This window comes from Phyllostomus hastatus, unplaced genomic scaffold, assembly GCF_019186645.2.
Source record: "Phyllostomus hastatus isolate PE091 unplaced genomic scaffold, TTU_PhHast_1.1 phas_contig_150, whole genome shotgun sequence".
Classification (NCBI taxonomy): Eukaryota; Metazoa; Chordata; class Mammalia; order Chiroptera; family Phyllostomidae; genus Phyllostomus; species Phyllostomus hastatus.
The window spans coordinates 389,023-399,480 of NW_025333611.1; the positions used below are offsets into that span (position 1 = coordinate 389,023).

Consider the following 10,458-nt stretch of genomic DNA (forward strand, 5'->3'; position numbering starts at 1 on the left):
GCGGGGCCGCCAGGGCAGAGGTGGGGCCGGTAGCTCCAGCAACCGGTTGGGGTGGAAAATCACACCACTTGCGCGCGGTGGCCGCCTCTGCGGGACGCAGCAGGGCCGAGCAGTTGTGAGAGACCCCGCGGCCCGCAGAGCCTGAAAGTACCTCCTGTCCAGCCCTTTAAGGGCGCACTAGCCAAGCCTGTCGTTAGCGGGACACAGGGTGTGGCCCCCCGACTCTCGGTCGCTCTCCGACAGCCGTGCTGAGGGTCAAAGCGAGGCCACACACCTGCCCCACACCCTGCCGCGGGCTCCAGGACCCGTGGGTGTGCAGCTCAGGGCTGCGGGGCCCACACCGGCCACCCCCCTGGCGCGTGTGTGTGAGGCTGGGCACACGCGTGTGCAGGCCCACGACTCAACCTGAAGAGCTGCTTCTAAAAAGGGTTGAAGCTAAGAAATGGAGACATTGGTCCTTTTACATACTGAAAAGCCTGCAAGCCCCACCCCCAACCAGGTCCGCCTGCCTCTGCGAAAGCCTCTCCCACCACCGGAGCCAGGAGACGGGGCTGGGGGGTGTCCTCGTGCACAGGAAGTGCCACCTCCTGAGCCCTGAGCCCCTCCTGGCGGAAGGAGGGCCTGAGGTGGGCATACCTGGCCGGGCCGCCCAGCACCAGGGCCCCTCCGACGGGCCGGGAGCCCCACCCTGTAGCCCCAGGCTCCACTCCCCAGCGCCCCTCCTCCCAGGCCAAACAGGTGCTGTCCTGCTGTCTGCTGTGCTGTCCGCAGCCTGATCCTCCTCACTGGTCCCCTGAGGGCACCTGGGACTCGGGAACTCCCTGCCCAGCTAGTGGGAGTCAGCCTGCAGGGCCCGAGTGCCCCCAGGGTGGACCACGAGGAGGCCGGGCCTGTTGAGGGCCTGCTTGCAGCCGCTGACGCCCTGCAGTAGCAGGAGGGGTGGGAGAGGAGCGAGGCCGAGGCTCCATGCTCATGCCCCCTCAGCCTCACAAACGGGGGGGGGGGAGGGGCGGCCCGGGGGGGGGGGGGCGGCCCAGGAGTCTCCCGACACCGCCTTTCTCCCAGTCCGGGAGACATCGCCTGGGGCAGACTTCTTGGGCCACCGGCTCCCTCCTGGTGGCCTGCCCTGCCAGTGGCCCCATTAGTCAGCACCTGCATCTGCCCCTGCTCCACCTGGCCTCTCCAGGGCAACTCTGAGGTGACTCAGCTCCCTCCCACTTCCGGGAGGTGGCCTGAGACACCTGGACAGGTGAGGCAGGTGGGGCCGAGCCAGGCAGAACAGGTGTGTCCCCACAGCCTAGGCCCGGGGTGGGGGCAGGTAATGCAGCCTGCCCGTGGGACTGTGGGTTGGCCGGCGAGCCCTGCAGCCCAGTTCCAGGGACCTTTGTCCCACCCGAGGCAAGGCCCAGAAGAGAGCACGGCCAGGGTTCTGGGGTTGGGTGGTGATGGCAGGTCAGCAGGGTGGGGACCGGCTGAGGCAGGGCGGGGGTGCGGGGACAGGGCGGTGCCCACCACGCCCCAGTTCCTCGCTGAAGTGCCCGCCCTGTGTGGCATCCCCGGCCCCTGGCCCTGCTGCCCTGCCACCCCCGCACACGAGGCAGCCGGGTATCCAGCCTCTTAGCCTGTCTCCCCGCCGGCCCTAAGCCCCCGGAGAGGGCGAGAGGGGGCGGCCCCAGAGGGTTCCCAGCAGCACCGCCCCCAGCGGCTGCACCGCGGCAGCAGCGGGAGTGCCCATCCGCGGGTGAGTGGGTGCGTGACGTGTGACTTCTCCACACGGTGGAATATTACTCAGCCTTAAAAAGGAAGGAAATGAAAACCAGACGGAAGCTGGGGTAGCTCCACACAGACCAGAGAGGACAGACTTCAAGGCTAAACTGCAGAAGAGGCAGGAGGTTCGTTAGATGGTGATGAAGTCGATCAAACGAGAGGACATGACTTCTGCGACTACAGATGCACCCAGCACTGGGCACCTGAACGCACAGTTCAAATATCAACAGACCCACTGGGAGACACAGCAATGGAGCCCCCGCTGCTGTGACTCAGTGGACTGAGCGCTGGCCTGTGAACCAAAGGGTCGCCAGTTCGATTCCCAGTCAGGGTACAGGCCTGGGTTTCGGGCCAGGTCCCCAGCAGGGGGCGAGCGAGAGGCAACCACATATCGATGTTTCTCTCCCTCTCTTTCTCCCTCCTTTCCTCTCTGCCTAAAAATAAATAAATAAAATCTTTGAAAAATAAAGAAATGGCAGTGGAATTATAGTCAGGGTCAGTGGATCCATCATGCGGACGAGGTCAGTAAGAAAACGCTGGCCTCAGAGGACGCGTCTGCCCAGTGGGCGTGACCGGCATTCACAGGACACTCCCCCCTAAGCAGCAAGGACGCGCGTTTTCCCTAGTGCGCACGCGCCGTTTCCAGGACGATCCCTGGCGCGTCAGGCCGCGAAACGGGTCTCAGCACAGTCGATAAGGTGGAAACGGTAGCAGGCTTCTTTCCTGGCTACAACGGTACGAAACTAAAAAATCAATCATAAAAATCAATCAATCAAATGAAAATGTTAGTAAACAAACAAGAACTTAAAGCGGCCCCTGAAGCCAGTCCGCGGGGGAGGGAGGGGGAGCGTGGAGCGGGCTCCCAGGCGGAAGGAGAAAGACCCCACGCAGACCCCCGACTCCGCACTCGCGCTGCTCGGGAGAGAGAAGAACAGGAGCCGGAGTCGGCACAGGAAAGGGAATGAAGGGCCGAGTGAAATGAGTGAAACGGACTCTGATGACACAACGGAAAGATTAGTAAAACTCAGCTGCTTTTTCAAAAGATAAGAACAATGGAAAACCTGTAGCTAGACTCACCGGGAAGGAACGAGATTCAAATAAGCGAAAAAATAAAGGGTGTTACAACTGACAACCCCAGAAACACAAAGAGTCAAAGAGCCTGCTCTGAACAGTCACGGGCCAGATTCCGCAGCCAGACAGAAACGGATACATTCCTGGAAGCGCGGAGCCTGTGAAGACCGAATCCTGCAGAAACGGAAGATCCGAACGGTCACTAGTAGGGAGGCTGAGACTGTAATCAGAACCTCCCAACACACCCAAGTCCAGACGCCTTCACTGCTGAGTTCCACCAAACACGTAAGGAAGAATCCGTGCCAATTCTTCCTCAAATTCTTCCAAAGCACAGAAGAGGCAGGAACTCTTCCAATCTCGTTTTACGAGGCCAGTGTTACCCAGACGCCAAAAGCAGATGAGGAACCACAAGAAAAGGAAACTCTAGGCCAACATCCCTGATGAACACGGATGCAGAAATCCTCAGCAAAATACTAGCAAACTGAATTCAAGGAGGCATTAAAGGGACTACACACCACAACCAAGCGGGATTCATCCCAGGCATGCAAGGATGGCTCAACACCCACACGCCAGTGTGACTCGGCATGTGACCCACACGCAGGGGACTGACACCACGTGACCATCCCAACAGACACCGTGTTGAATCTCACAACATTCAACGTCCTTGTGTGACGGATACTCTCGGCAAACCGAGCGGGAATGTTTCTCAACATCTCACGCCCACGCACAACACAGCCCACAGTGGCTGCCCCCGGAGACTTTCCCTCTGAGATCAGGAGCAGGACAGCGATGCCCACGCTCACCACTTCTGCTCCACGAGTGCCGTGAGTCCTGGCCAGCATAATGAGGCATAAAAAATAAAGAAAAGGCATCCAAATCATAAAAAGTTAAAGTTTCACTACTTGCAGATAACATAATACTAGATGTAGAAAATCTTAAAGACTTCACCAAAAGTCTTTTAGAACTAATAAACAAGTCAGTAAGTTGCAGGAAATATATATATCTGTTGTGTTTCTGTACACTAATAAACCCTTAGAAAGCCCAATTAGGAAAATAATCCCATTTACAATAGCAACAAAAAGAATCAAACACCTAGGAATAAACCTAACCGAGCAGGTGAAAGACCAGTGCACTGAAAATGATGAATCATTAATGAAATAAATTATTATTATTATTATTTTTTAAAGATTTTATTTATTTTTAGGGAGGGAAGGGAGGGGGGGAGAGAGAGAGAGAGAGAGAAACACCAATGTGCAGCTGCTGGGGGTTATGGCCTGCAACCCAGGAATGTACCCTAGCTGGGAATCGAACCTGGGACACTTTGGTTCCCAGCCCGTGCTCAATCCACTGAGCTACGCCAGCCAGGGCTGAAATAAATTATTTTTTAAAAAAGATTCTATTTATCTATTTTGAGAGAGAGGGGAAGGGAGGGAGAAAGAGAGGGAGAGAGACATCAATGTGTAGTTGCCTCACACACATGCCCACCAGGGACCTGGCCCGCAACCCAGGCATATGCCCTGACTGGGAATTGAACCGGCAACCCTTTGCTCCACAGGCCATCACTCAATCCACTGAGCCACACAAGTTAGGGCTGATGAAAGAAACTGAAAACACAAGGAAATGGAGAGATACTCCATGGTCAGAATTGAAAGAATTAACATTGTTAAAATGTCCATGTTGCCCAGAGCAATCTACAGATTCAATGCAATCCACATCCAAATTCCAGTGGCATCTCTCACAGAAACAGGCAGAGTATTCTAGAATTGTCTGGAACCACGACAAACCCTGAAAGGCCACGTCAGTCCTGGGGGAGGGGAGAGCAAAGCCAGAAGCATCGCACTCCCTGGTTTCAAACTACACGACAAAGCTACAGTGATCAGAACAGGGTGGCGCCGGCACAAAACCAGACACACAGAGCGGGGGGACAGAATGGAGAGCACCGGTCAGGGTCGCGGCCGGGCCCCCAGTGGGGGCGTGCGAGAGGCAGCCATGCGCTGAGGTTTCCCTCTCTCTCTCCCTCCCTCCCCCCTCTAACAGTGAATAAACAAAATATTTACAAATAATAAAAATAAAAGTAAATGAAGTCTTTAAAACATTACAACAAGAAAACGGGTGGTAAGCTACTTGGCATTGGTCTTGGCAGTGATCTGCTTGGATTTGATGCCAAAAGCAAAAGCAAAAGTAAAGTGGGACCCCCCACACTGAAAACTTCTGCCCGGCCGAGGAAACCACCAACACGATGAAAGGGCCACCGACGGAATGAGAGAAAACATTTGCACATCATATCCGACAGAGGGCTAATATTAAAAAATGTATGAAGAACTCATTGAAGTCAACAGCAAAACAACAACAGCAGCAAAACAACAACAAACCTGGGCGGAGGCTCTGGAGAGACACTTCCCCAAACACATCCAAACGGCCCACGGGCGCCCGAACAGGCCAGCGACCAGCGAGACGCGGGGCAGCCCGCCACGCGTCGCCACCCGCACCTGGCGCAGCGCCGCCGTCACAGACCGCAGCACTGGCAGCAGCGCTGGCGAGGGTGGCGTGGAGACAGGAACCGGCGAGCCCGGCCCGGGTGCACCCGGGGCAGCTCTTTGGAAAACAGCGCAGGGCAGAGCCGCCGTGACACCCCGCGATCCCACCCTGGGGACGCAGCCAAAGAAAGCGAACACGCGAGCGGGAAGATGGCCGCGCATTCGCCGCACTCGGCACGGTCCCTGCGGCCAAGCGCGCGCGCGGACAGAGGCGCGGGTCGGAGTGTGGCGCAGGCGCAGAGCGCAGAAGGACCCAGCCGCAAGAGAAGGAACCTCCCGCGTAGGACACGGGTGAACCCCCCCCCCAGGGGCGTGACGCTGAGTGAGTCGGGGAAAGTGCGTGGAATCCGAGAGAAACAGAGGAACAGAGCCCCAAACTCCCGGAGAGAGCGGGTGGGGGTGTCAGAGGGGGTGCGGAGGAAAAACCTCCCGGAACAGCAGAAGTCGGTCCCGCGCACGTCGCGGGCGGCAGCGCAGTGACTACGTAAGGGGGTGAGGTGGAGGGTGTCAACCGCGTGTTCAAATACTGAACCCTCGGACTAATTCAAGTTCCATGTCATTTGTGTGTCAAGGTTTTGTTGTTTGGGTTTTTTTTCTAGATTTCATTTATTTATTGTTAGAGAGAGGGGAAGGAAGAAAGAGAGGGAGAGAAACATCACTGTGTGGTTGCCTCTCGACCTGGCCCGCAACCCAGGCACATGCCCCAGACTGGGAATCGAACCGGCGACCCTGTGGTTCGTAGGCTGGCACTCAACCTCTGAGCTACACCAGCCAGGGCTCAAGGTTTGTGGGGTTTTTTTTTTAAAGGAAATTCTACAACATGCCACCACGTGGACGAACCGCGAGGACGTTGTGCTCGGTCCCTGAAGCAAGCGGGCTCAGAAGGACACACAGTGCGCGACGCCCCGCGCAGGAGGCCCTTGCGGGTGGGCCACGGGACAGAGAGGCTGGCGGGGGCTGGGGAGCGGACTTCCAGATTCGCCGGACGAAGAGAGCGACCGGGCGCGCTGGATGCCACGGCACTGCGCGCCGCAGGGCGGCTAAGATGCGACGTGGCAGGGCACGTGTGCTTCACACAATAGAAAGGAAAAAGCCCCTGACCCGCCCACGGCGGGGCGAGACAGAGCAGCAGACGGGGCAGCGGAGGAGACCGCCCCGCCCCCTCCCCCGCCACCCGTGGGGCCTGCACAGCCCCTGCCAGGGCCCCTCTTAGGGAGACGGGCGGGCGCCCGAGCCACAGGTGCGGGGGAGCGCGCGGTGAGCCACCTGCCGGCTGGCGCCGGTGCAGGGCGGGGCTGCGCGTGCGAGAGCTTAGCAGGAAGGCAGCGTTCACGGCGGGGGACGCGGTCCTCTCGCTCCGTCCAGACCTCTCTGAAAGCGGCGGCGGCGGTTTCCAAGAGTCCTTTCCGATGCGAAGCGAAACTGCACCGCCACGAACTGACGAACGGGAGTTCGTTCCCTGCGGCAACGCCCCACGTCTGAGCCGAGACCCAAAATGCACCGCGGCCGACTCGCAGCGGGGTGACCGGGAGTTTCACGGAGACGCCCAGTTTCCAACCCACCGGTCCCAGGTCAGGGGCTCAGGCCGGGGGCCACCCCTCCACGCGGGGCCACCACCCACCCACTCACCCACACTGGGCCAGCTTCAACCCCCGACCTCCCGCCACCTGCACGGCCCCGGGACCCGCAAGGAAACCCACCCGGGCGGTGGCCACGCCAGGGACGGACCCTTTTCCGCATCAGTGTGCTGACAGAACAGCGTTATTCAAAGGCCTGCTGCGTGTTTCACCATGATGCGAGAAAACGTGCTTTTAATCCCCAAATCGGGGCCCCGCCCTGCTCCCAGCAGCTCCTGGGACGCCACCTCTGGGGTCGGGCTCGGGGGTCCCACTCTCAGCTCATGCCTGGGAGCCCCGCGGGCCCACACTCCAGGCCCAGCCGCACACGGCTGGCCCCCGGGGGCACCCCCGCACCCCGGGGCTTGGCGCAAACACCTGCAGAGCAGCAGGGTCTCCGCGCAGCATCCCCAACTACCCATCTTGCCGGAGACAAAGAGCTCCTTGCGGAGCCCAGGCCCCTCAGACAGGACGGCCCCGCGTGGTCCGGGCCCTGGGCCAGGGAAGGGCACCCGAGCACCGCCCACAGCCTGACCCCGTGAAGGAGTGAGCTGGGGCTCCAGGTCCTGTCCTTCTGGCGCAACACCTGACCCCCCCACCCAGGCCTCTGAGGAGGCGGCGAGGCAGGGCCCATGCTCCAGGGCTCGGGGGAGGGCCTACCTGCGTCCGGCTAGAGGGCTGCAGGGGTCCCCCAGACGGCCTCCCGCCCAGTAGCCCTCATGGGGCCAGCTGGCCAGGACTGCCCGTCCCCTCCCAGATGCCCCAGGCCCGCCCTGCATCCTGCTGTCCGGGCTGAGGGACCCCACCCTCAAGATGCCTGGCCCCTGGCCAGCTGTGGTCGGGCAGAGCAGGTCCATCTGAAATGCTCTGCCAGCAGCATGTCCGTGCCAGAGGGACCCCCGGTCGCCTGCCTGGGCCCCGGAAGGGCTCCGGCCCAGGAGCAGAGGGTGGGGTGGGCACCCCTCAGGGTCACGGGGGAGGCGGCACAGCGGGCCTCAGGTCCAGACGCCCCGGAGGCATGGAGAGGGCGGGAGGAGGGTGCGCAGCGTGGGCTGGGCTGTGGCCGAGCATCAAGAGTCCTGGTGGGCCCTTTGAGGCACCGTGTCCACTAAGGGTACTCGAGGTCTCCAGGCCTCAGTTTCCCCAGCTGTAACGTGGGGTGAGGGCTCACATCTCGCCTGCTCCTGGGGCTTTGCGATGTCGTGGGTGTCGTGGACCGGCCCTGAACGCCGGAGGCTTAGCCCGACTCCCAGGAGAGCCGGGCCCTGCGAGAGCCACCCAAGGGCGCGGGCCACTGGATGAGGGCAGGCGGGGTGTGGCAGTGCCAGGCCCACTAATCGAGGAAGACCTGTCTGTCCTGCCAGGCGGGGGCCCGGGGGGGGGTGGCCGGGGAGGCCACTGAGGGCAGTGCGGTCAGCAAGCAGAGGGACAGGCCAAGCCCGAGCACAGCCCATGCTGACTGTGCCTCCTTCCTGACCCCTCCCCACATGCCCAGCTTTCCCGACCAGCGGAAACTCGGCTCTGGGGTGAGGGCTCCGCACGAAGGAGACGGCCCCGGGCGGTGGAGACGCCACCCCCGCCCCCCCGCACCGCCAGGCCGTCCCCGCTCAGCAGGCTGGGCAAAGGTCTCCTCAGCCCGCCCAGCCTCCACAAGGCCTGTCGCCGGTGCCCCGTGGGACTCTCCAGCTCCCAGTGTGACCTCACCTGGCCACCCTGCAGCCGTCCGGCTGCTTCCTGGGACCTGGGGCGGCCAGAGACCCCTCCCGGCCCACGGGTGGGCAGGCAGCAGGGAGAGTAGGGACCCGGTCCTTGTGTCTGGAGGCTGCCCAGGGGCCAGGGACAAATGCAGGGTCTTACCACCCCCTCCCCAGGGGTCTCGGCTGCTCCCAGTGCTCCCAGTGTGTGTGTCAGGCTGCTCGGAGGGGTCCTGGCCGGAGCCCCAGGGGGCTGCCAGTGTCCCCCTGGACTGCTGGGCACAGCCCCTGCCCGAGTGAGGCCCCGTCACCCTGTAGCAGGAGCAGAGGGGGCTGGGCCTGCCCCCACTGCCACCCTCGGCACAAAGGAGCAGCCAGGGGCCTCGAGGGCAGAGGTAGGGCCCTGCCAATCCCCGGAAGCACGCCAGGGGCCCCCAGGAGCAAAGTCCGATGGGAGGATGGGGGGCAGATGGGTCGCCTGCCCCTCCCGGAGCCCGGGCCCTGGTGCCCCAGCTGAACCCGCCACCTGCTCCAGAGCAGCAGGGCGCAGGGTTGGGGGTAACGGGCGCCCTTTCTCACTGGATCCACGTGGCAGCAGCAGGGCGCCCTCCACCTGCTGGGCGCAGTGCAAAGGGCAACTCCTGAGGGGCGCCCATGACGTCAGCTCCAGGTGGCCGGGAGCCAGGTGGACTCACGTCCTCACCAGGAGCGCGGCCAGGCTCTCCCAACCTCTCCCTGCGCTGCCCGCGGGCCGCTGTTTCCTCTTTCTTCCCGGAGCCCAAGGTTTCGCAACGCGGCGATGGTCCGAGAGTGACAGCGAGACCCGGAGCCCGGGGTGGGGGGAGGGGAAGAGGCCATACCGCAGCAGGCCCCGGGCCGCGGGCCCGCGACCTCCGGTCCCCGCAGGTGCACGCAGGGCCGCGCCCCACCCGAGCGGGAACCCGGCTGCGCGCCCGCGCCCCCGGCCACGCCGGCGCCATAGCGCCCTTCGCAGTCCCGGGTCGGGCATCCAAGCCAGAGCCCACCCCGGCAGCACCCAACCGGCCCGCTCCCACCCGGCCGCACCTACCCGGGGCGCCGCAGTCCGCGCAGTGCGCGTTCCCGGGCCGCTGCAGCAGCTCCAGGACGGCTCTCTGCCGCTCCGTGGCCATGGCCGCGAGGCCGCCGCCGCCGCGGGGCCCGGCCGGGCGTGCGCTCCGCCGTGCTAGGGCCCCACGCCGGCCGCCGGCCGCCGCCGCCCCTGCGCCATCCCGGTCTGCCTCAGCCGGCGCGCGGGTTCCGCATTCCTGGCGCCCGCCCGTCCCCGCCGCCGCTCGTGTCGCCACCGCGGCCGCCAGGCGTGTGCCGGCGCGGAGCCCAGGGCGCACGGCGCGCTCTGGCCGGCACGGCCCGCGGGCGGCCCCCAGCGGCGCGGGCAGGAGGCCTCCTTGGGCGCCCCAGCCCTCACGCCCCAGGGATCCGCCCGGGAGGCCGCCGGATGCCCACCCCCACCCAAGCCTAAAGTCCCACTTGCTCTGCACAAAGCCACCAGCCACACTGCTGGCCTGAGCAGGGTCACCCGCGCAGTCCTCCAGGCAGGGGACAGCGCCTGGACACCTACTGCCCGCCTTCCCTGCAGTGCACCTGGCCCCGGCCGCACACTGGGTGCTTGTGGGAGGAAGGGGTGTGTGCCCTGAGTACTGGGAACCCGGGGCTCACGCCAGCCGTGCTCTGGGGGGGTGGGGGATAGCCCGTGGGTGACAAGGCCCAGTAGTGGTGGGTGCTCAGGGTGAC

At 63.0% G+C, this 10,458-nt stretch overlaps 1 protein-coding gene across 2 annotated transcripts in view; it reads right to left on the reverse strand.

Annotated features, from left to right (window-relative positions):
• The window catches only part of ADAP1 (ArfGAP with dual PH domains 1), a 31,328-nt gene extending 21,271 nt beyond the window's left edge, over nt 1-10,057 (reverse strand). The window contains exon 1 of one of the 2 annotated variants that reach the window (XM_045824832.1): nt 9,755-10,057. Coding sequence is in view for 1 of the 2 variants with exons in the window: in XM_045824822.1 (XP_045680778.1) it covers nt 9,755-9,836 (82 nt within the window). In the remaining variant the exon portion in view is untranslated. The remainder of the gene's footprint in view (nt 1-9,754) is intronic. The other variant, XM_045824822.1, reaches the window with a different exon arrangement.
• Between the last annotated feature and the right edge of the window lie 401 nt (nt 10,058-10,458).